Source organism: Pan troglodytes, chromosome 21, assembly GCF_028858775.2.
Source record: "Pan troglodytes isolate AG18354 chromosome 21, NHGRI_mPanTro3-v2.0_pri, whole genome shotgun sequence".
NCBI classification, from domain to species: domain Eukaryota; kingdom Metazoa; phylum Chordata; class Mammalia; order Primates; family Hominidae; genus Pan; species Pan troglodytes.
Window position 1 is genome coordinate 40,755,581 of NC_072419.2, and position 25,824 is coordinate 40,781,404.

At 48.5% G+C, this 25,824-nt stretch overlaps 1 protein-coding gene across 2 annotated transcripts; it reads left to right on the top strand.

The window, feature by feature from the left end:
- Positions 1 to 372: 372 nt before the first annotated feature.
- On the top strand, positions 373 to 25,379 carry DYNLRB1 (dynein light chain roadblock-type 1). Of its 2 annotated transcripts, XM_514596.6 has the most exons (4): positions 373 to 1,182; positions 10,989 to 11,064; positions 19,044 to 19,211; positions 25,001 to 25,379. In XM_514596.6, exons 1-4 carry the CDS (start codon positions 1,180 to 1,182, stop codon positions 25,042 to 25,044), a joined length of 291 nt encoding a protein of 96 aa, XP_514596.1. In that variant the 5' UTR covers positions 373 to 1,179; the 3' UTR covers positions 25,045 to 25,379. The 2 variants fall into 2 exon arrangements, with proteins under 2 accessions (XP_514596.1, XP_009435345.1); XM_009437070.4 differs by lacking the exon at positions 25,001 to 25,379 and having other exon boundaries at positions 1,049 to 1,182; positions 19,044 to 21,154.
- Positions 25,380 to 25,824: the final 445 nt, after the last annotated feature.

Sequence of the window (25,824 nt, forward strand, 5' to 3'; positions counted from 1 at the left end):
GGGAGAAACAGCATTTATAAAGTATCGAGGTTACCGATACTTCCCTGAAGCTACCGGAGATAACGTTATGTGCGTGTTCAGCACAGTAATGTGGCACAGGGTTCACTAAACGGCAGCATGTTTTAACAGAAGTTATTTACTCCTAGAGGACCCAGAAACGTTTGCGGCCTGCGGGAACAGGACAACACAGGGCTCTGGGAAGAGTCCCCCTTTCAGAGGTGAGAACAAGACAGAACACACAGATGTGAAGTGCCTTCTGCTAGGTAACGCGAGGCGGGGCTGAGCTCGGATTCTAAAGACTCCCAGGGCAGCCCTAACCAATTCATCTCCGAGCTTGCACGGCATCTTACCCGGAGACTCCAGAGGTACCTGACTCCAGCCCCACCCCAGGCCTGCCCGATCCCGAAGCGCATTTTGGCCCTGGGCCTCTCTCTGCCTCAGTCTGGGCGCAAAGCGGGTCTCAGCAACCGTCCCACTTGCCTTCATACCCTCCCACCACGCTCCACTCAGGGACTCCAGAACCAGCTTAGACCTCCATTGAGAGCTGAAAGCCTCTTCCGATACCGAGAACCAGCACTGAAAGCCTCTTCCGATACCGAGAACCAGCATGGTTTTTGTTTTGTTTTGTTTTAGTCAGGGTCTCTTGCTCTGTCGCCCAGGCTGGAGTGCAGTGGCGCAATCTCGGCTCACTGCAGCCTCGAACTCCTGGTCAGGCGATCCTCCTACCTCAGCCTCTGGAGTAGCTGGAACTACACGAGCGCGCCACCACGCCCGGCTAATTTTGTTTATTTTTTAGTAGAGAAGGGGTCTCTCCATGTTGCCCAGGCTGATCTCGAACTCTTGGGCTCAAGCAATCCTTCCGACTCGGCCTCCCAAAGTGCTGGAATTACAGGCGTAAGCCACCGCGTCCAGCCAGAACCAGCATCTTTTCTGCACGGCTAGAGTTGGGAATTTTCCACAGCTTAGCGCACTGCTCCTTAGCTTTTCGCTTTGCCACAGTGGAAAGCAGATTTTCCAAGAATCCTGGCGGAGCCAAGATCGGCTCGCCCGCCCCCGCCTCACGCTGGCTCCTGATAGGCAGCTAGAGCTGTCCGTTTTGACAGAAACCTTTGCGCAGGCGCAGAAAGGCACAGGACTGGGCTAAGTGTTCGCTACGCGGGGCTACCGGATCGGTCGGAAATGGTGAGCGTGCGCCGGGGTCTTGTGGCTGGCGGCCGCCCACCACCCCACGCCAGGCTTTCAGTCTTCCGAGGATGAGGGGATCTCAGAGCTCCGGACAGGGAATCGGTGGTGGCTGGGCGTGGCCGGGCCCGGGCCCCAGCCGACTTGAGGGTGGAACCCGGCGGCGGAGGCCTCTAGAGCCTGACCGAGGCGGGGCCGCCGGATCCCGCTGCCCCTTGACCGGAAGCAGGAGCCCAGCCTCGGCCAGGAAGAGATGATGGGCGAGGGGTGGGCGGCGGCCCTGCAGCCTAGAGTTTTGGGGCCTTGGTGCGCGATGGCAACCTTGCCAACGTTTCCCGGGAGCTCAGTTTGTGGCAGGCTCTGCCAAGCACTTTATGTATCTTGTATTTCCTCCGCCTCCTCCCAGCTCTGTGAGGTAGATACAATCTTTAGTCCCATTTTGTTATACATATCTGTTATTCAGCGCCCCGAGAAGCCAAGTGCTTTGCCCCAGAAAATAGTGGAGATGGATTTGAACCCTAGAAGCTTGACGGCCGCCACTCTGTCGGCGTGGTTCTTTCTAGCCGCTGGGACTGGGTGCCAGAGTCAGGAACGGGCGGGGTCTGCTCTTGGGGATCCCAAAGCTTGCTTTCTACCTTGCTTGCTGCAGTTGTGGGTTCTCAACGCCATTACAGGTTTTGTGTTTGTAATCCTCACAGCTTGGGCAAAATTTGAAAAAGTTTTAAATTTTAAGCCATGTGAACATATTACTTTTTCAAAAATCTTATTTAGAAATCTAGAGCTTGTAATTAAAAAATTGAAAAAAGAAACCGTGTCATCACCTAGAGGCAACCACTTACAGTAGTCATATGACTTCTAGTCTTTTTTGCTTGTTTTTGGTTTATACAGTTTAGCCCCTATTGAATGTGCAATTGTGGGTTCTGTGTTTTTCATTATTACACCACAATATCTCCACATCATTACAAACATGTAATAATGCTTCAAATATGTATAACTTCATTTTTCACATCACTTCTTAAGCTGTAAAAAAAATTGATATATAATAGTTGTACACATTTATGTTGTAGATATACATGTAATATTTTGATACATGCATATGATGTGTAATGATCAAATCAGGCTATATTTATTATAGAATATCCATCACCTTAAACATTCTTTTTTTTTTTTTTTTTTTTTTTTTTTTTTGAGATGGAGTGTCTCTCTGTCGCTCAGGCTGGAGTGCAGTGGCACCATCTTAGTTCACTGCCACCTCCGCCTCCCAGGTTCAAGTGATTCTCCCGCCTCAGCCTCCCGAGTAGCTGGGACTACAGGCGCCCACCACCACGCCCAGCTAATTTTTTGTATTTTTAGTAGAGACGGGGTTTCACCGTGTTAGTCCGCCTCAACACGGTGGTCTCGATCTCCTGACCTCGTGATCTGCTCGCCTCAGCCTCCCAAAGTGCTGGGATTACAGGCGTGAGCCACCACGCCTGGCCCACATTTTCTTTATCCATTTACCTATTGATGGATGCTAATTCCATAATTTAGCTATTATGAATAGTGCGGCAATATGAACATGAGGATGTAGGGATGCCTTTGATGTACTAATTTCCGTTCCTTTGAATAAATACCCAGTAGTGGTATTGCTGATTTATGGTAGGTTTTTTTTTTCGTTTTTGTTGTTGTTTTTGTTTTGTTTTGTTTTGTTTTTTCGATGCCTTTGTCGAAAATCAGTTGGCCGTAAATAAGTGGATTTATTTCTGGGTCCTCTATTCTGTTCCATTGGTCTGTGTTTTATACCAATACCATGCTCTTTTGGTTACTATACCTTTCTGGTATATTTTGAAATCAGGTAGTGTGATACCTCAAGCTTTGTTCTTTTCGTCCAGGCTTCTTTTGGCTTTTCTGAGTCTTTTGTGGTTCCATACGAATTTTAGGATTGTTTACAGGTAATACTTGCACACAGTAAAAAAATAAATGATGTAAAAGGATCTAAGTGAAAAATAAAATTCCCACTCTCCTAACCCCCAGTCTCAGTCTCTCCTCCTTTAGAAACAACCATTGTCAGTTTCTTTTTTTTTTTTCTTGCAACCTTGACCCTCCTGGGCTCAAGTGATCCTCCTGCCTTAATTCCCCAAGTATCTGGGACTACTGGTGCACACCACCACACCCTGCTAATTTTTTTGTATTTTTTTTGTAGAGTTGGGGTTTTGCCGTGTTGCCCAGGCTGGTCTTGAACTCCTGGGCTCAAGTGATTCACCCACGTTGGCCTCCCAAAGTGTTAGGATTACAGGCGTGAGCCACCACACCCAGCTGTTAGTTTCTTATACATCTATACAAGCACTTAAATGGCCCCCCTTTTTCTTACTTAAACTGTAGCTTACTAGAACCTGTATTATGCTACTCCGTGGTTATACTCATAAAAGCAATACAAATTTAGATGCCTAGTTTAACTTTTTTTTTTTTTCTTTTGAAACAGAGTCTTGCCCTTTCGCCCAGGCTGGAGTGCAGTGGTGTGATCTGAGCTCACTGCAACCTCTGCCTCCCGGGTTCGAGTGATTCTCCTGCCTCAGCCTCCGGAGTAGCTGGGACTACAGGAGCATGTCACCATGCCTGGCTAATTTTTCTATTTTTGGTAGAGACAGGGTTTTTTTTCTATTTTTAGTAGAGACAGGGTTTCACCATGTTGACCAGGCTGGTCTCAAACTCATGACCTCAGGTGATCCGCCCACCTCCGCCTCCAAAAGTGCTGGGATTATGGGCGTAAACCACCATGCATGTTAACAATTTGAAGCAGTACCAGAGGATATAATATAGAAAGTTTATGTGGTCCCCATCTTACTACCCCGTGGTAACTTCTGTTGGCAGTTGGGTGTGTTTCCTTCCAGATGTGTTTGGTGCATAAGCACATTTATGTATAAGCTGTTTATTAGATGAAACTGGAATATATATATATTTATATATGTTAAGTTTACTTTAAGGCTGAAGTGGAGAGATCGCCTGAGCCCAGGAGGTCAAGGCTACAGTGAGCCGTGATTGCACCACTGCACTCCACCCTGGGTGAGAAAAAAATAAGAGAAAACAGAAGTTGACTTTAAGATATATATGTATATATCTTATTCTGCAACTTGTTCTGTTCACTTAAAAATATCACACATTTTTCTGTGTTATTATATGCAGGTCCACTTCATTCTTTTTAAGGTCTGTATTGTATCCTAGTCCCATATGTACATTTAGGTGGTGTATAGTTTTTTTATTCCAGACACTGCTGCAGTAACTGTTCTTGTCTTTTTTGCATTCATGCTAGTGGTTATGTAGGATAGATTTCTACAAGTGGCACTTTTGGCTTGCATATTTTACATTTTAGGTGGAAACTGACCTTTAGAATAATGATATAAAAATCATCTATAATTGGCCGGACACAATGGCTGACGCATACAATCCCAGCACGTTGGGAGGCCAAGGTGGGCAGATCACTTGAGGTCAGGAGTTGGAGACCAGCCTGGGCAACATGGTGAAACTCTGTCTCTACTAAAAATACGAAAAGTAGCCGGAAGCCGTGCATCTGTAATTCCAGCTGCTCAGGAGGCTGAGGCACTAGAATCGCTTGAACCCGGGAGGCGGGGGTTGCAGTGATCCGAGACCAGGCCAGTGCACTCCAGCCTGGGCAACAGAGCAAGACTCTGTCTCAAAATAAATAAATAAAATTAAAATTAAAAAATAATCACATATAATTCTCCTCGTCCAGTTTCACTGTGCCACATAACTATTTTCATCTTTGTATGTTCTCCTTCCTCTTTTGTTCACATATGCATATTTTCCAAGATAATGCATGCTGAGTTTTGGGGGGATTTTTTTCTTTTTTTGTTGTTTTAATATCCAAAAACATTTAACCTTGTTGTCATATCAGCTTTGTGATTAACTACTTAGTGACTACATAATACTCGGTGAAATAGTTGTACCATAATTGGCCAAATATCTTACCTGTGTACATTTGGGTTGCTCCCATTTCTTTTTGGTTTGTTTGTTTTAGAGATGGAGTCTCACTCTGTTGCCCAGACTGGAGTTCAGTGGCTCAATCTCAGCTCACTGCAACCTCTGCCTCCCAGGTTCAAGTGATTTTCCTGCCTCAGCCTCCTGAGTAGCTGGGATTAACAGGTGTGCACCATGACGCCCAGCTAATTTTTGTATTTTTTAGTAGAAACAGGGTTTCGCCATGTTGGCCAGGCTGGTCTCAAACTCCTGACCTCAGGTGATCCGCCTGCCTCAGCCTCCCAAAGTGCCAGGATTACAGGCATGAGCCACCATACCTGGCTGCTTCCATTTCTTAATTAGTAGAAATAGTGCTGTGATGATGCTTCTGTGAATATCTGGTTTTGTTTCATTTTAACTTACTTATTAGATTATTTCCTCAGGATAAAATTCTTAGGAAAATAATTTCTGAGGCGGAAGAACCAGTGCTTTTATGGTTCTTGCAATATATTGTCCTGTAGCTTTGTCAAGATTGTATTGCCCTTGCACCTGCCAGTTTTGTAATAACAATGCCAGCATTTAAAAATAAACCTCAGCATTGCTATAATTTTTCATTTCTGTCTCTTTTTTTTGAAATGGAATCTCACTCTGTTGCCCAGGCTGGAGGGCACGATCTCAGCTCACTACAAACTCTGCCTCCCAGGTTCAAGCAATTTTCCTGCCTCAGCCTCCTGAGTAGCTGGGATTACAGGCCCATGCCACCATGACGGCTAATTTTTGTATTTTTAGTAGAGACAGGGTTTCCCCATGTTGGCCAGGCTGGTCTCAAACTCCTGACCTCAAGTGATTCACCCACCTCAGTTTCCCAAAGTGCTGAGATTACAGGTGTGAGCACCACGCCCAGCTGAATTTTTCATTTGTTTGTGAGGAATGATGACCATAGTTTGATGTGATTGTAATTTCTCGTAGGCATATTTTCTACTAGTATTCTTTTGTGCACTACCTACTAGAGACTTGCTATTGTTCTTAGTCATTTTGTGTTTTTTTTTTATTTTGTCTGTTATATTTGATGCAAATACTTTTCTATCCTGTTAGATTAGTTATTCTTATACAGAAGTTAAGTTTTATGTTTAGTGGTCAAATTGGTCATAGTTCTTTGTCAGTCATTTGCTTCCAGTGGTCATCCCTCCTATGCTGAGCCAATGGATCCTCCTGGATCTTTATTGTTGCTTGTTTTTCCATGTGTCAGGAATGTGCATCTGGGAACTAGAGAATTGGGGAGCCTTGTCTCCATCATCCCATTGCCCAGAGTGCATTTCTTTCTCATCATTTGATTCTTGGCTTAAAGATGACATACTTATGGCCGAGAATGGTGGCTCACGCCTGTAGTCCCAACAGTTTGGGAGGCCAAGGCAGTAGATCACTTGAGCCCAGGAGTTCAAGACCAGCCTGGGCAACATGTCGAAACCCCATCTCTACAAAAAATTAGCTGGGTTTGGCAGTACACATCAGTAGTCCCACGTGTTCGGGAGGCTGAAGTGGGAGGATCACTTGAGCCTGGGAGGTCAAGGCTGCAGTGAGCCATGATCGAACCATGGCACGCCTGGGTGACAGAGTGAAACCCTATCTCAAAAAAAAAAAGATTACATCTCCTCAGGTGTTCCTGACCACATTAGCCAGAGTAGCATCCCTTGCCCCACAGCCTAGTCCCTGTATCCTGCAAGAATCTTGTTCACTTGTTTAAGTCTCTTTCACCAGAATGTGAGCTCCCTGAGGGCAGGGACCTCCTCAGTTGTGGTCACCAGTATATTCAGCTCTTCTGTTGACCTGCAATGTGTTCTTGGGCAAAACCCTTCTCCTTTCCAAACCTGTTTCCCCATCACTAACATGGAGATCATACTAACCCATGAATGGGAGTTTCAGAAGAGAGCATGTGTCTGAAAGCAATATATGACCCATAGTAGGTGCTGAGTAGGGAAATTATACCTATGTGTCCTCCCATTCCTGATAGATGTGTGAGATGTGTGTTTACTTTTCTTTTTTCTTTTTCTTTTTTTCTTTTTCTTTTTTTTGATGAGTCTTACACTCTGTTGTCCAGGCTGGAGTGCAATGGCGCGATCATGGCTCACTGCAGCCTCGACCTCCTGGGCTCAAGCAATCCTTTCACCTCAGCCTCCCAACTAGCTGGGACTACAGGCACACGACACCACGCATGGTTAATTTTTTTTATCTTTTGTAGAGACGAAGCTTCACCATGTTGCCCAGGCTGGTCTCAAACGCCTGGGCTCAAGCAGTCTACCTGCTTTGGTCCCCCAAAGTGCTGGGATTACAGGCATGAGCCACTGTGCCCAGCCCATGTTTACTTTTAAACAGCCAGATCTTAGTGTCTGGTTCTCGTTGAGTTTCAGATCACCTAAACCTTAGCTCTTTTTCACACTGTGGACTGTGAGGCCATGTCCCCCTCCTGTACTTAAAAAGGTTGATTTCGTGAAACATAGTTGCAGAAATGCTTTTTATTTGTTCCTTCAGTATTTATTGAGCCTATCCTATGTGAGGTACTGGGGCTATAAAGTCTGGTCTGGTTTCCTGTTTGCAGGGTGCCTTGCGTCTGGAGGAGGAGACGAATGTGACCTAAACAGTTGCACTGCATTGTGGTCAGTGCTGCGAAGGCTGGGGGCCTCGGTGCCCAGTAGAGGGGCTGATGTCAGAGAAGCCTCCTGCGGGCTCTGGAGCTGAGTCCAAAGGGTTGGGAGGTAGTTACATCAAGCAGTGAGTGAAGGAGGGAAGCTTGTTTCCTTCAGACCGAGAGCAGCACCTGGCAGGGCAGGGGTAGGAGGCTTCCGCAGGCTGTGTTCGCCCCCTGCTGTCCCTTCTCCCCACAGCAGCCAGAGCCGTCCTTTGGAAGCATCAGGTCTTGTCACTCTTTACCTCAAAACTTGACAGTGGCTCCATGAATCACGCCCAGTGAAAACCAAGGTCAACACTTGATCTGCCAGGCCGTCTGTGGTCTGGTCCCGGATCCCAGCTGCTGTCCCTCCCCTGCTCCCTGCCCTTCAGCCACAGTGGCCCCTTTGCTTTTCCCCCTGAACATACCGGACGCTTGCCCACCCCAGGGCTTTTGTGCTTGCTCTTGGTGCTGTCTGGAACACTCCCCAGAAACCAGCATGGCTAACTCCCTCATTTCCTTCAGATGTCTACTCACTATCGCCTTGGTGAGCCTTCTCTGATGATGTATTTCACATTCCCATCACCCCTGCATTCCAGGTCCGGTTTCCCTGCTGTAGCTGACATTTATGTTTTACTTCTTTTTGCTTATTTAATGTCCTTTCCCACAAATGTCAGTTTCGTGACATGGGATTTTTGTTATATTTTGTTCACTGCATCATCACAGGCCTAGAACAATGTCTGGCACATGGAAGGTTGCCATGTAGTTACTAAATGAATAGCAGTCTTAAGAAATTTCATCTTTTTCATTTCAGCCCCATTCTCCAATCTCTGGGGGCTGTTTTGGATTTAGATTCTGACATCTCGGTTTTCACTTTCTTTCCCCTTTCTTTCCGGGTTGATTGCAGATTGAGCTGTCCTAAATTGTCATCCAAGTTATTCTTACATCTTATTCTGACAACATTGAGTGTATCAGAGCCTTGTGGCCCCTGTATCATAGACTTCTTTTGGATGCATAGATGGGGGGTTAAAATGTTTTTAAATAGAAACAATACAGTAGAATGAAAAAGGGTGTTTTGAAAAAAAGAAAATAAAACCTTTCTATAATTCCTTGCCCTTAATGTGGCTCTTTTTTCATAATCTCCTGTAACCTTGTTTTCATGTGATTGCAGTCACCAAAGCACTTTATTTTTGCATTTTGCTGTTTTCACTTAACATTATAGCACACACCTTTTGTGATGGTATAACATGGTCTAATCACCATGGTTAATATGTGTATTCCTATTAGTGGATGTTCCATAATCTACTTGGCCTTTTCCCTAATTGTTAGGCATTTTTAGTTCTTTCTGCATTCTGCTATTGCAAATGTCACTGTACTTTGGTCCATGATGAATTTCCAGGAGGGCGAGCAGGGTAGACTGAGTACTGTCCAGTGAGTACTGTCCAGCAGTGACCACTATTGTGCCCCACTCCTCCCCTTCAGAATAGCCGTTGGCATACAGTAGGAGCTCAGTGAGTGTGTTGACTGACATTCGATCTCATACACGCATGACCCACTGCATTGTACTCTCACGTCCACAGAGCCCTGTCATTGTACCCAGGCTCCAGATCTTAGAGGCATAAGTCCATTTTCCACTTTTTTTTTTGTTTTTTTTTTTTTGGAAATGGAGTCCCAGTCACCCATGCTGGAGTGCAGTGGTGCGATCTCGGTTTACTGCAAGCTCCGCCCCGCGGGTTCACGCCATTCTTCTGCCTCAGCCTCCCCAGTGGCTGGGACTACAGGCGCCCGCCACTACGCCCGGCTAATTTTTTTTGTATTTTCAGGAGAGACGGAGTTTCACCGTGTTAGCCAGAATGGTTTCTATCTCCTGACCTCATGATCCGCCCATCTCGGCCTCCCAAAGTGCTGGGATTACAGGCATGAGCCGCCGCACCGGCCCCATTTGCCACTTTATAGGAGGAGCTTATTTACCCTTCCCTCCAGTGTTCGAGAGTATTCTGTCACAGGGGAGTGGGTGGCAGTGACTGGATTGTCAGCCTTGTGCCTTCCAGAAAAACAAGAATTCATTGTGCTGTCTCCACCCAGTGTTGAGGATCCCCCCCTCCCCATTTCTTTTGGTGAATGGAGCCTCTGTTTCTAACAACTCTCAGCCTTTGAGGGGCTTCTGACTGGATTCTAGACCAGTCTGGAAGGGGCCGCCTGAGAACAGGTATACCTCAGGGCTAGTTTCCATCCACAGGAAGAATTAAGCCTAGTTCAGTTAAGCGGTGTTTATCACACTTCCACTCCACAGACCTTTTTAGAGTCTCTTAAGAAATAGACATAGTACCTAATGCGTGTCCCAGAGAGGCACACCCAGGGATCTGGGAAGTCACACGTAGGCAGACTCCATCAACTGGGGGATCAGTAAAGGCTTCGCGGAGGAGATGATGTCTTAGATGGTCAAGAGGAGTTTGTTGGATTTCAGCAGAGAAGAGGCCTTGTGGGATAAAAAGATGTAGAGAGAGGGAGGTGTGCCACGGAGCTGCAGAGTGGAGGGAAGGGTAGGGCAGGAGTGGCAGGAGGCCTGGCATGGCAGAATGAGGACCCAAACTGCGACTGCCCCTCCACTTACAGATGCCATATGCAAGAGTAGCCCACCAGAGCAGTTTCTGGGTAATCAAGATTAATGAGCCCCTTCCCAAGGCACACTTCTTACAGCTGAGTGCTGTGCGTCACACTATCTCAGATGCCTGCCGCAGTCACTGAGTCTATCCTCATGTGCTGTTTGGGCCACAAATGACAAAGTGTTGTCTTCCTGTTAGATACTACTCTCTGAGTTTTCTTAAATCAACAGAGTCCCATCCCCCAGCTATGCCAAATATGTGAGTCATGGACATGTATATACATGGGAATGGTGTTTATATTCTGCTCCCCAACAGCTGAGGAGGGTGGGATAATAGTGCCTGGTGGGCAGAGCGCCAGGAGCAGCCCTGTCCTGCGTGGGGGTGTGAGCGGATGCTCTGGGCACTGGTGGTTGCCGGAGGAGCACGTCAGATCAGCCTGGGGAACTTTGAGGGTGTGCCAGGTGCCTGAGTATTACTTGTTTGTTGTTGGAAGACAAACGTATGATTCATCTGCCTGGGGTATGAGGAAGTTAATCCTGCCTATCGGCCTCTCTCCTAACCTTGGTCTTGTTTTCTGGCAGGCAGAGGTGGAGGAGACACTGAAGCGACTGCAGAGCCAGAAGGGAGTGCAGGGAATCATCGTCGTGAACACAGAAGGTACGCCCTCCCTCCCGCCATGACCCGTACCCAGGCAGGCCCAGAAGCAGCCATAACACAGCATAGCACTTGCTGTTCACTAAGCCCTTCATGAACCTGATCTAATTTTAGGCCTTTTTAATTTTTAACACCTCCAGTGTTCTTTTTTTTTTTTTTTTCATTAAGGCTAGTCAGGTGAAGCAGCGGGAGTGGAGAAGGGACAAAGAAATCGGTAACTGGTTGTGAGCAATTAGTTGTAAACTGCATTCAGACCAGCCACCTCCAGCGTCCTCACAAAGGGAAAATCTGCTCAATCCCACCGCCCTGACAGATCACACTTCAGTCTTCCATGCTTACTCAGCCTCGTCCGGCACAGTTCCAGAGGATCATAATCATAGTTGTTACCCTTGGGCATCTGTTTACACTTGAGCTTTTTAAAATATTGCTTCATGGTTTACATAAACAAATTAAGTGCCACGACAATGTTCATTAGCCCAATTTTGTTGTAGCCCAATTTTGTTGTTTCTACTTTTTAGTAAATCCATTAAGTGGATATTACATCCCCATTTGTGTTGATTCTGCTTTATTGGCTGGATAGTTCTCTAGTTAACTCCTCTGTGCCTGCAGCTCCCCTCCACCCCGACAACCCTTTCTGAGTGGTATCTGTGTAGGTAGAAGGGTACAGATACTAACTTTCCCAGACTGCACTGGACAGGAAGGGAGCTAGCATTTATCACATACCCGCTCTGTGCCAGGATTCTGGCTGGTGCTCCACATACTCTTTCTTATAGTCTTTAAGCAGGCCTGTCGTCTGCATTTTGCAATGGAGAAAACTGAGTCTAGAAATGTAATTGATCTGCCTACCATCACACAGTCGAGATTTAAATCCAAGCCCGTCTGAGTGCACTTGGGTGCGTTCTCCCGCGCCAGGCTGTAAAGAACCAGAATGGCCCCCAGGCCCTCACGCTCCAGGCAGCAGTAAGGACAGGGACTCTGGAATCCAGCAGTTGTGAGTTTGAATTCTGCCTCATCTCCTGACTAGCTTTGTGACCTTGGCCAAGTTGCTTAAGCCTGTAAATGGGGATAATACTTATATCTACCTCATAAGTTGAAGAGTAACTAAGAATGAACAGCGTAAAGCATTTAGTACAGTATTGTCACCATCTGTTTTGAGCTGTGAGGCATTTGTTCATACAAACTCTGATTTACCTGATTGGGTTCCCCTGTTGGGTTGGGAGCATCCACATGCTTCATGCCTCTAGGCCACAGTGTTTCCCACACGTATTCATTCTTTGAAATCACCCGGGGGTCCTGTTAAACATAGCTTTCCAGGCTTCTGCACCAAAAAGTCTAATTTGTTAGAGCCAAAGCAAGACCTGAGGAATCTGTGTGTTTACGAAGCACCCCAGGAGATTCTTATGATCAGACAGGTTTAGAAAATTCTGCTTTAGGGGATAGATTCTAATCAGAAGAGGCTGCAGTGAGAGCCACAGGCCTAAGATTCACAGCAGTTCTGTCTCCTTCCGAAGGCCTTCCCTTGGAGAGACTGCCTCAGATCATGTTTTCAGGGCTGTGGTCCTTAAACCCAGGGGTCCTGTGCTACCCTGGGAGTAGAGGTAGAGGCTGGGGTTCCTGTCCTCCACTTCAGTCAGAGCACACACACTAAGAACCATCAGTTCATGTTTCTACATTGGTTTTAATTTGGGAAGGGGTTTGGCCAATTTAAAAACTACCCTACTGGAGTTTACAAAAATAACATAAACCAGTTTATGTGAGACTGGGAGGAGAGGAGTCCACTGAGACACTGCTGCTGATAGAGCAGCGTGACCAGTGAAGGAAGACCAGGACCATGCCTGACTCACCTCTGTTCCCGTGTCATTCACCACAGGCTGCAGAGTCAGGTCAGTGAACGTTAAATGAACCAACCACAGTGGGTGTTGCCATCAGCCCCTTTGATTTGGTAATTCCTGAGGACTGTGTTGAGAGGAAATAATCCCAAAGGAAAAAACCTGAAATTTTTGCAAGCATGTTAGATGCCATAATCAGTAGATTAATAATTGTTATAATGGCTGGGCGTGGTGCATGGTTGCTCACACCTGTTCTCAGCACTTTGGGAGGCCATGGCAGGACGATTGCTTGAGCCAAGGGGTTCAAGACGAGCCTGGGCAATGTAGTGAGACCCCGAACTCCACAAAAAAAAAAGAAAAATTAGGCAGGTGTGGCGGCACACGCCTGTAGTCTTAGCTACTCAGGATGCTAAGACAGGAGGATTCCTTGAGCCCGGGAGTTCAAGGCTGCAGTTTGCTTCAAGGCTTCTTGCTCAAAGCTTTGATTGCACTCCAGCACAGAGCAAGACCTTGTCTCTTTAAAAAAAAAAAAAAAAAAAAAAGTAACAATGAAGTGTGTAGGCCCTTCAGTGCCCAGCCCAGGGGCTGCTCCCACAGGCTAGGATTTACCAGCAGCCCTGTGGGTGGAAGTGGTACAGCAGTGCCTGTGTCTGTCACATGTCTGGTGTGCTGCCAGGCACGGTTTGTTTATGTGTTTCTTGGCTGCCTCGTAGGGTAGACATTATTGCGGCCACCTTTACAGACACACTTGGACATCCCAAGAGGTCAGGCCATGCCCGGTTGCGGGGCCCGCCAAATTCTCTAGCCCAGTGTATTCAGTGGGCTCTAATTTGTTCAGTGCTCTTAGAGAGCCTCTTATGTGTGTCTTCAGTCTAGGCCTTGTTTTGGAGAAGCAGAGTTCTCAGCAATTCCTACTTAAGCAGAATGAAAGCCATCAAGGGCAACAAAGTGGAGGTGCTGTGTCCTTGGATAGAATGTTGATTTCCAGCCGGGCGTGGTGGCTCACGCCTGTAATCTCAGCCCTTTGGGAGGCCGAGGCGGGCGTATCACCTGAGGTCAGGAGTTCGAGACCAGCCTGGCCAACATGGTGAAACCTTGTCTCTACTAAAAATACAAAAATTAGCCTGGCGTGGTGGCGGGCACCTGTAATCCCAGCTATTCGGGAGGCTGAGGCAGGAGAATCGCTTGAACCAAGGAGGCAGAGGTTGCAATGAGCCGAGATCACACCACTGCACTCCAGCCTGGACGACAAGAATGAAACTCGGTCTCAAAAAAAAAAAAAATGTTGATTTCCAAGTCAGCAGAGCCCTGGCAAGCACAGAGCTAGACAGAACGTGCTCCCCAGCCCTGTCTAGTTCTGATTAAACCATGTGGTCATTTCCTTTACAGGAGGCTGGCAGCCCTTGGGACACTGTGGAGGCAGGAGCAGGCCCCCTGCTCAGGGCTGCCCCTGATCAGTTGGGTGGCCTGAGGCAACTCCTTTCCCCGCTTCAGCCCTCAACTGCCTCAAGTCCTGTGATGGTCCAGGGAATCTCTTTTGGGCACTTCTTGCTCTAAGACCTGAAAGACTTTTGTCTAAGAGAGAAACTGTCTTCTGGGACTGGACATTTTGACTCCAAGGAGACAACCCCAGGGGCCAACAGCCCCAGCTGTGACCCCCAGGCTTCCACATGAACTCACAAAGGAGAGGCCCTCATTCTTGCCTTAAAACTGCCCCTAAAGCCAAGCCTTTTCACTGGGAAGCCCTAGCTGCTTACCTTTTGGATACTAGTGAGTGCTGCTTTTTTGTATACTCATGGGGCTGATCGCACCATAGCTGAGAACGTGGAATGCAGAATGAGCCCACCTGGCTTTGAATCTGGGCCCTACTTAACTTATCAGCTATGTGGTTTTGGGCATAAGCCACTTTCTCTGTTAAGTTTTCTCATTTGTAAAATGTGGGTCATAATTCTGCCTTCCTCTAGGGGAAGCTTTTAGAATAGTGCCTGGCATGAAATGCCTATGAATGTCTCAGTTAGTGTGTGTGTGTCTTTAACTTGCGTCCCATTCTCAGGGCCCCCACATCAGTGTCTCGTTTACATCTCACACAGTGACCCTGCGAGGCAAGGGTTTGCCCAGTTTGCAGATGAGAAACCCAAAGCTGAGAGAGGTGTGGGGAACCGCCCAAGGTCACCCAGCTGTGAATGAACGTGGTCAGAACACAGAATCTGAGTTGGTCACACTTCCCACTGATCCATGGGGCCTTTAAGCCCTCTGGAAGCTTCCATTAAAGATGATTATTTGAGGATAATTGTATTGGGATGCCTATGATCTTATCTAGGGTTTTCCTACCCATCCCCAACATTCAGCTCAGCTGCCTCTTTCTTCAGGACACCCTCACTGATCACCCCAGCCCAGAGTGGTTGCTCCTGCTCCTGCCCCTGAACCTATGACATACCCAAGTCCCAATACTTTCGAGCCATCTGCCACTGCCTTTTGACATCTCTGCCTTGGCTAGATTCAAATGGTGTTTCATAATAAAAGTCTGAGTTTAAGCAGCTTTACTGAAAACGCAAGGGAAGTTTCATTCCATTTATACTTCTCCAGACCCCCTGCCATCCTCTGCTGCTACCCACACAGGCAGAATAAAAGGCTTAAATGTGTAAGTCTCATGAAGGCAAAGATTGGTCTCTTGTGTTCACTGCTGTCTGTAGTACTTAGGATGGTGTTGGCCCAGAGTTGGTGTTTGATTAAAGTATCTGTTGAATTTTTTAGATGTTTTTTATCACTTGAAGGGACTGGGTGTGGTGGAAGGGCCTGGGGGTGTATCCCAGTAGATCAGAGCCCCAAGTTAGAAATTGTGCCTCCCAGATAACCAGCTACTTCTGCAGGCTACACAGTGTTCATTTGTGAAGACAGAGGCAGGGAGCAGGTGGCCTAATAACTAGGCCGTCTCAGGTCTTCTCCAGCTCCAGCATCCAGTGAATCTGGAATTAACCTTTGTCCTTGTTTTAATTTCTTCCCGGTTTTGGTCCTTGGCCCTGTACTTCCACGTTTTCTTTTGTTTTTGGAGTGAGCCAGTAGATGTTTAGTTTCTTGTCTGTTTTACACAGCTCCCGCTTATATGGATGTGATCAGACTCCTCATGCCAATATCTGTCCAAACTAGTAAAAGTAGACCCTTTGACCACTCACTTACCAATAGCAATAAAAGCTTAATGCTGTCTCTCTAGGGACACTAGTGAGCAAATCAGACTTGCTCAAGCCCTTGGGGAGCTTACATTGTGGTGGGAGATGGAATAATGATCACTTTGTAATGGTGCAGTGTCAACCTGGAAAAACTGCGTGGTGCTGGGATGGTGCCAGTGGGGATGGGAAGTGTCACCCGAAGATGGAGACCTCAGGGACCAAAGTGGAAATCATGAGTGAATAGGGGAAGGAAAGAAAGTTCCAGGCAGAGGGATCTGTGAGAAGGTGGCTTCGTGGTGTGTAAAAAGAGAAGGTTAGGGGTTCTGATCACCCAAACCATGCCAAGCCTTGGGACTGTGGGCCTCTTACCATTGGGGCCCAAAGGTGAGCTAAGGGGCGGGTTCCCGGCCAGGTAGCAAGAACAGCCAACCCAGGGCTCTACCTGGGCTCTGGTCCTGGCCCTCGGTGGGTGGGCTGTGTTTTAGCAAGGCCCTTGCGGGTTTAAGCAATAGTCACATCCCTTCAGATTAATGGAAATGGCATTTACTGTGTGAGTGGTGTTTATTAACATTTATTAAGTGTACTCTTGCTAAACATTCTTAAATGAATTAAGCAGTATTCAGCCCGCCCAGCAGCACTTCGAAGCACAGATATTATTTAACAGATAAGGCAGTGGAAGCTCAGGAGGTTTCATCACTTGCCCAAGGCTGCATAGCTGTGAAGGGCAGAGCTGGGTGTAAGCCTAGGTCAATTTGGAGCCCAGGACCCTATTAATCTGGTCCATAGCTGCCCAGCCTAGGACACGACTAAAGGCATTCATCAGACTGACTTGCTGGGTGGCAAGAAACTGGCCCAATCTTGTTTTCTTAGGCCCCCAGGAATGCAAGGGTGGGCAGAAAGAGTCGTGGTGGCTCCTACCCCATCGCCGCCCCATCGTGGTTAGATTATAATGGACGCATTCATTACTGCCATCCTCAGGAAGCTTCAACTGTAGAGCAAGGCTTTGCGGGGCCCTGCCATGCACATTGTGGCCATCCAGGAGCCAGCAGCAGCCCTGGTGATCTGGTCATCTTGTCCCTTACAGACAAGTGATGACTGCAACCTATTCTCCTGACTTGACTTGGCTCAAAAAGCCTCTGTGACTCACCTGCTTCTTTTGCCACCGTGTCCTCTTCTGCCCACCCTCACATTCCTGGTGCCCTAGGATGACAAGATTGAGCCAGTTTCTTTACCACTCAGCCAGTCGGCCTGATAACTGCCTTTGGCCGATCCCTAGACTGAGCAGCTGTGGGCAGGATGAGCAGGGTCCTGGGCCCCAAAGCTGGCCACTTCTATGTGAGGAGCTACTTGTGCCACATTCCTCAAGTGCCTGTCAGCTGGCGGGCTCTTGGGGTCCCATGGATGGAGTCTTCTGCTCATATGTCACAGGCAATTCACAGGCACCTGCTGGCCCAATCATGACCTGCGGTGGCTCAGTGTGAGCCGCATGCCTCACCTCTGTGACAGTAGGCACCGTCCAGTGAATAAGTCCACTTAATGGTTCATCTCAAGGAAACAGTCCCCAAACAAAAGGCTTGGTATACGGTGATGTTCACTGCCCAGTTAATTATACTGGTAACAAACCCAGCCCCTAAGTAGCCAACAGTAGGGGCTGGGGAGGTCTGTGGACCGCTCACCTAGTGGGCTCTTTGAAAGAGATAGCAGTGCTGTTTACAAAGGGTCAACATGTTCTATGTTTCTGTGCCTGTTGTACAAACATAGAAACATGCTTTAACTTGGCACGGCCATGTGGACAGTGTGTTTATAGCTGCTACCCAAGCCTCCCTTGGGTGGAAATCATGATGGTTATGTCCCAGCACAAGCTGACTTTTTCTCTTCTACTTTTTAGTGTTTAGAAGTTTGTGGCCGGGCGCGGTGGCTCACGCCTGTAATCCCAGCACTTTGGAAGGCCAAGGCGGGTGGATCATGAGGTCAGGAGTTCAAGACTAGCCTGGCCAGTATGGTGAAACCCCGTCTCTTCTAAAAATACAAAAATCAGCCAGGTGTGGTGGTGCGCGTCTGTAGTTCCAGCTACATAGGAGGCTGAGGCAGGAGAATCACTTGAACCTGGAAGGCGGAGGTTGCAGTGAGCCGAGGTTGCGCCATTGCACTCCAGCCTGGGCGACACAGCAAGACTCCATCTCAAAAAATAAAATAAATAAAAGAAGTTTGTAAGGCAGGGTGCGATGACTCACGCCTGTAATCCCAGCACTTTGGGAGGCCGAGGTGGGCAGATCACCTGAGGTCAGGAGTTCAAGACCAGCCTGGCAAACATGGTGAAACCTTGTCTCTACTAAAAATACAAAAATTAGCTAGCTGGGTGCTGTGGCACGCGCCTGTAATCCCAGATACTTGGGAAACTGAGGCAGGAGAATCACTTGAACCCGGGAGGCGGAGGTTGCAGTGAGCCACTGCACTCCAGCCTGGGCAACAGAGCAAGACTCCGTCTCAAAAAAAAAGAAATTTGTAAAAGCGCTTCCTGGTTTCAATTCTAAGCACTATGAATGAGTCTCTCCTTTTTTGGACAAAAAAATAAAAACCTGATTTTGTTAGTTTTTTAAATCTGTGTCCCTGCATGAATCAGAGCTAGTCTCTCCTTTTACTGCTGGGAACCAATCAGCCCTGGGAAAGGAACCCAGGAGTGAGCCAGCAGGCCTGCATGTGAATCCTGGCCCCACTGTGTGACTACAGACAGGTCGCCTCATCACTCAGAGCTCCTGTTGCCTCATGGGCAAATGAGATGGTGTTGCCACCCACAGAGTAGTTCTAGGGCATGGCACTGGCATGCTTCGGGTGCTCAGCACCATGCCTGTCACATAGCAAGCCCTCTGCGGATGGTGGCATTGACTGAGAACTGCTATTCCAGTTCTCCCCAATTAGGGGTGTGGGTGGGAGCTCGGCAGAAGGGGCTCCACATCCTCTCAGTCTCCGTCTGCTCTCCCCTCAGGCATTCCCATCAAGAGCACCATGGACAACCCCACCACCACCCAGTATGCCAGCCTCATGCACAGCTTCATCCTGAAGGCACGGAGCACCGTGCGTGACATCGACCCCCAGAACGATCTCACCTTCCTTCGAATTCGCTCCAAGAAAAATGAAATTATGGTTGCACCAGGTAAGGGGTCTTCTACCTCCCCATGTAGGAACAGACCTCATGGCACATTCTCTGTGGCTCATCAGGAGTCCTGGCACAGTGGTGTCTCCAGAGGATCCAAGCAGGGCCCGAGGAGTTGAAGGAATTGGGTTGTTGCCTCACTGCCTAGCCAGCCTCCAGCTGGTGTCCCATAGCAGATCCTCCCAGGGACCGGCCCCAGAGGGTAACCCCAGTCTCCTGAGATAGACAGACACGTGAGCATCATGTGTGTCTCCCCTTCCTTGATAGGAGAAAACTCAAAGGCATTTGGGACATAGAGGAGGGTGTGGCCAGGCCTGTCTGGGGCTGTCTGCAAAAGCTTCCCAGAAGAGGGGACACTGGAGCTGAATCTTAAGGGCACCAGGAAGCAGTGTGAGCAAGGCGGAGGGGCGGAAAGCCACGTTTGGAAGAATATTCAGTGATTCTTCTCCAAAATGTAAAGCAAAAGTACTGTATCATTTTATCCTTGAAAACATGTTCTCTGCCCACTTGTAAAGGCCAGGCCTGTCTTTAGGCCCCTTGCAGCCAGCTTTTCCTGCCGCACGGGAGCAGATTGCTGTGTTTCCTTTATGCGAGGTGCTTGCCTTGCATTTGGGGGCTGTGTGGTGCAACCAAGGCCTGTGTTTAGTCCTTAGGATCATTCTCAGGGTGAGGAGATGCTCATTCTGGGAGGAGCCCACAAGGATGGGAGCACAGGAGCGAGCAACAGAGCCACATCTCCTGCCCGGCCCCCTCGCTCTCACTCATGGACTGGGGTGGCAGGCAGAGCCTCCAGGGCCGTCTTTGCATTATTACTTTTTTCTCACTCTGCTTTTTCTTGGCTGAGCCACATAGTTGAGTGTGCGTGCGTCACGTGTGTGCGTGATGGTGCACTCCCGCTGCAGTGCCGCTTATCTAGGGCATCAGGATGTGAGTGGGGAGGAGTGGGAGGTGAGGCTTTGGTCCAGTTTAGAAGGGGCCACAAACACCTAACTCAGTTGCATGGACTTGATCTTGCAAGCAGAGGTTTTTAGGGCAGGAGGTGATAGGATTATGATTAGGACCTGGATAAAGGAAGGCAGTGGGGGGTCTGGGGACACTGAATGCTCTGGACTGGCAACACAGAGGGCAAGGAGGCTGGCCACAGAGTTCTGAGGTAATTTGATGGGAGGTCAGCCACTCCCTGCAGCAGACCAGCATAGGTTCTGTCACCAGGCCTGGAAGGATGGGCAGGAAAGAACTATAGAGCCAGTCACAGCAGCCCACAGGCTCCCTGGGACACTCCCTAGAGGGGTGGGGACAGAGCAGTTCAGTCACAGAGAAGAACATAAGAATAACTCCAGAGTCTTTTATTCCAAAATCACGCTTCTGTGTGTAATGCCTGATCCATCGGGGAGAAAAGACTGCAGGAGGCACAGAATCTGTTTTCCCAGCTTTGCTTCCCACAAGCATGACCCTGGGCAAGTTGCAGAACACCTGCAAATCCACATCTGTAAAGTGTCGAGTAGGGGACTGTGCTGTGCTGATGTCCTGAGCCACCCTGCCTGGTTGAGTGTGTTGACCTGGGTTGGGGGAAAAAGCCTTGGAATCAGATTTAAACTGCAGTTCCTCCCAGGATGTCATGTTGTGTGGCTGCAGAGGACAAAGCTTCACTCCCCAAAAGTCGGGCCGGGATGGGGCGCAGTGACTCACGCCTGTAATCCCAGCACTTTGGGAGGCCAAGGCAGGCGGATCACAAGGTCAGGAGTTCAAGACCAGCCTGACCAACATGGTGAAACCCCGTCTCTACTAAAAATAAAAAAATTAGCTGGGCATGGTGGCGCACACCTGTAATCCCAGGTACTTGGGATGCTGAGGCAGGAGAATCACTTGAACCCAGGAGGCGGAGCTTGCAGTGAGCTGAGATCGCGCCACTGCACTCCAGCCTGGGAAACAGAGCGAGACTCTGTCTCAAAAAAAAAAAAAAAAAAAAAAAAAAAAGTTGGGCCGGGAACAATCCCCCTACTCACCCTGTGCACAGCAGACCTTGTGCTCCCCAGTGGCCCACTGGGAGGGAGTTCAGGGTATGGGGGAAGGGAGCAAATTACTTGGTCTCCAAATCAGACAAATTCTCCACAGACAGTGTCCCTTGGCATAAAGCTCCTGAGAATGTCTCCTCTGGAAGGACAGTGTCGTCTGAAAGCTCCTGGCCATTCAGGTCTCAACTTGGCAGCGGCGGCGTCTCCAATTTGGCCCTGAAGACCCACAGGCATTCAGAGCCCATGACTGTGGTTGGTGCTTGAGTCCAGAATGGGCAGCTCCCAAGTAGGGGGTTCTCCTTGGGGTTCACAGGCCTGGAGATCCCACAACCTTGTCAGTGGAGGAGGATGAGGTGGCCAGTCCCTCACCTTGGCAGCACTGCAGGGGGCGCCCGTGCTCTCAAGTCACACTGTCTCTCTCCCACACACACGCGGCGCTGTGCTGGAGGACGGTGGCGCGCTGAGCTTGTCTTACAGAGCATGCTTCTTTGGCTCAGCCTCACTGCTGCCACTCAGTCCTTCCTCGTCACCAAATGCTTACCTGCATTTTTAAGGCCATCTACTCCACTTGAGAGTAAGTTCTATGAGGGCAGGGGCTTGTAAGCACATAGTAAGCATCTAGCAAATATCCATTGATTAAATAAATGAATGACTCTGTAAACCTCCCTCCACTGCTGACACCCCACTGATATGGGTCAGAAGTGGGGTCAGCAGTGGGGATGGGGTCAGGGATGTCTGTGGGGCATAGTTTTAGGATGAAAACCAGTGATTTGACACTTTGACATACCCACTTTTACGTGGCCAAGAAAAAATAATTGGGTTTTGGTGCCAGAACTCCTGTGGTCAGGAGCCACCACGCAGAGCCTAGGAGGCCCTGGCGCTGAATTGCCTCAGGATGGCTACAGAACACAGGACCCAGGGGTGGCCACGGGCGTAGAGCAGGCCTGGCTGCTGCTGGAAGTGCCCGTTTGAGACTGTAGTTAGCACCCTACACATCGTGGGCAGCCTGGAGCAGCCTGGCCCGGGAGGGAGATCCATGCCTTCCCACCTGCCTGACCTGACCCCATCCAGCTGAGGTACTGCTTCCCAGGCTGCAGACAGCAGCAGGTGTTCCAGACAGTGTGGCTCTCCACATGTGTGCCACATTCACCCCACCCTGGCCCAGAACCGCCCACGTGAACAGGCTTTTTTTTTTTTTTTTTTTGAGACAGGGTCTAGCTCTGTTGCCCAGGCTGGAGTACAGTGGTACGATCATGGCTCTCTGCAGCCTCAGCCTCCCTAGTATACTGCTGGGACCACAGGCATGTGTCGCCACACCCAGCATTTTTTTTTTTTTTTTTTTTTGGTAGAGACAGGGTTTCACTATGTTGCCCAGGCTGGTCTCAAACTCCTAGGCTCAAGCGATTCTCCCACCTGAGCCTCCCAAAGTGCTGGGATTATATGCGTGAGCCACCATGCCCGGCCAAGACATTTTAACACAAACTTTTGTTAGCCGGACATGGTGGCACCAGTATTCCCAGCTACTCGGGAGGCTGAGGCAGGAGGATCGCTTGACCCTGGGCAGTTGAGGCTGCAGTGAGCCATGATCACGCCACTGCACTCCAGCCTGGGCAACAGCGAGACCCAGTCTCAAAAAACAAAACAAAAAAAACAGACTTCTAGTTTTCACTTATTAACTTCACTAATATTAAAGCTGAGGTAACTAACTCAGCCTACACAACCTTCAACACACACTACCTCTCACAAAGCACTTCAAGTGGTATTATTGGATTTAGGGCTTGATAATTTGGAATAAAAGACACTGATATTACCGATTGTGCCTATTTTTATCAGTGGCTTGTTAATTATTTCTGTTTTCATTAGTGATTTTTATGTATGCAGATTGGTTAGCCATGAAACTGTTAGTCATTTCATTTCTGTTTCTTCCCTGTTGCAACAGCCCATCTTTGTGGGAAGAACCAAGCTTTAGGCTTGGCTCTGAACAGCCACAAAGTGACTTGGCTGAGGTCCTGCCATTTCGCTCATGCTCAGCAGGGGGCAGCAGACCAGGGCAGTTCAGAGTATGGGGTCAAACCCAGGTCCCTGTCCCCACTCCACCTGTGGATTTACCCTGGATTGGGCAAGCCCTTTAACTCTCTGAGGCTCCGTGTTCTCAGAGTGACTCGAGGATTCACTGAGGTGCCGTGTGAGAAGTGGGTGGCCCAGACCCGGACACAAAGAAGCCTTGATCAATGTTTGCAGTTTGATTAAGTGGGTAAATCTGCATATATAAAAATCACTAATGAAAACAAATAATTAACAAACCACTGATAAAAATAGGCACAATCAGTAACATCAGTGTCTTTTATTCCAAATTATCAAGCCCTAAATCCAACAATACCACTTCTCCAGTTACCTCTTCAGTAAAACGAGAGGCACTCAGGCTCACCTCCAAGGACTTGGACTTGCTGTGATTTAATGGTGGACATTCCTCCTTACAGGGCCAGATCCCTGGAGCTGGAATCCAGGCTGCTTTGTCCCATTTTGAAATTTTCTTATTCAGAAGGTTCTGGAAAGCCAACAAATTGAGTTTGTGACAGAAATTGACATTAACTGGCTGGGTGTGGTTGCTCACACCTATAATCCCAACACTTTGGGAGGCTGAGACAGGAGGATCACTTGAGCCCAGGAGTTTGCAACCAGCTTGGGCAACATAGTGAGACCCCATCTGTACAAAACTTTTTTTTTTTTAATGGAGTCTCACTTTATCACCCAGGCTGGAGTGCAGTGAGGCGATCTGCAACTTCTGCCTCCCAAGTTCAGGCAGATCTCCTGCCTCAGCCTCCCAAGTAGCTGGGATTACAGGCACCTGCCACCAAGCCTGGCTAATTTTTGTATTTTTAGTAGAGATGGGGTTTCACCATGTTAGCCAGGCTGGTCTTGAATTCCTGACCTCAAGTGATCTGCCCACCTTGGCCTCCCAAAGTGCTACGTGAGCCACCACGCCTGATCTTCTACAAAAAACTTTTTAAAAATTTACCCAGGTTTGGTGGGGTGTGCCTGTAGTCCCAGCTATATGGGAGGCTGAGGCGGGAGGATCACCTGAGCCCAGGAGGTCAAGGCTGCAGCGAGTCATGATCGCACCACTGCACTCAGCCTGGGTGACAGAGCAAGACTCTGTCTCGCAGAGGGGAAAAAAAGAGAGAGAAAAAAAAGAAAATGACATTACCCAAGTCCAGTGAAGTATGTCGGAATTCCATCTTTGACACTAAGTAGCTGGGTAACCTTAAGCCAGTGGTCCTCCCACAGCCTACAACATCAGCATCACCTGGGAACTTGTTAGAGAAATGCAAACTCTTGGGCTTTGCCCCAGCCCCACTAAATGATGGTTCTGGGCGTGGAGCCCTCCAGGTGGTTGGGATGCCCGCTAGCTTGAGAACCATGGCCTTAGGCAATTCATTGGAGCTCTTTGAACTGGAGTCCCCCCACCTGGAAAACAGGGGTGAGAATCCTGCCTACCTGCTGCCACTGTCGTGGGGAGGATTAGAAGAGACGACACACTGTAGAGTGCCCGCTGCCCGGTATAGGGAGGCCCCTCTTGCAGGAGCCCCTGCAGGAATCTTAAAGGTTTATCTTCCGTTTTCCCAGCATTTGGAGATGCTGAACGTTGATGCTTTTTGTTGCTTTCTCCCCTTCCTCATTTTATGGTTAGTGATTTAATGGTTTATTTGCTTTCTTGGGTGTTTTTCTCTCATTTTACATTTAGTGATTTTTTTTCATTTTTCTCTTTTGCAGATAAAGACTATTTCCTGATTGTGATTCAGAATCCAACCGAATAAGCCACTCTCTTGGCTCCCTGTGTCATTCCTTAATTTAATGCCCCCCAAGAATGTTAATGTCAATCATGTCAGTGGACTAGCACATGGCAGTCGCTTGGAACCCACTCAGACCAATCCAGTGACCGTGTGTGGGCTGGCGGCTTTTCCTCCCCCACCAACGGAACCCCTGTGTGCACCAACCTTCCCCAGAGCTCCGGAGGGCCCTCTCCTCACTTCCAGGTTTTGGAGCAAGAGCTTGCAAGAAGCCCGCACCCAGCTTCCTTCTGACCTTCAGTTCACTTTGTCGCCCTTGGAGAAAGCTGTTTTTCTTTAACTAAAAATAACCAAAATGCTTACCCGTCTGTTGTGTCTTTAAACACTAGGTTGAAAAGGCCTCACTCTTCCTGTGTAATCACACGTCGGAGGCCCGGTTGCCTCCTCCAGCCCTGGTGGGAGATGATGTTCATGGCGTCCGAGAGGCCTGCTGCTTCTTGTGCCTGTGGCCATACTTAGTGTAGCTTGGTGTATAATTGGTGCTCTGGTTTCTGGGCCTCTTGGCCCTAGTCCTTCTTTTACTGTTTCCCACTGCTGCCAGTGTTGAAAGATTTTTTCTACTATGCTGCACTGGGGAAGAGAGTGGTACTTACTGAGGACCCGGAATGCACCTGGCGTGTAACATACAGTAGCTCTCACCTCACGGTACCATCTGTAGACAGAGTGTTAGGGCCACCTCAGACATGGGGACTTGGGTTTAGAATGGCTTACCTACGCCCTCACAGCCAGGACACAGGTCTCAGACTC

What these genes read in the sequence shown, in the direction of transcription:
- DYNLRB1 (XM_009437070.4), top strand. An exon ending in CATCGTCGTGAACACAGAAG is followed by an intron (nt 11,065 to 19,043) that starts GTACGCCCTCCC and finishes CTCTCCCCTCAG; the next exon opens with GCATTCCCATCAAGAGCACC.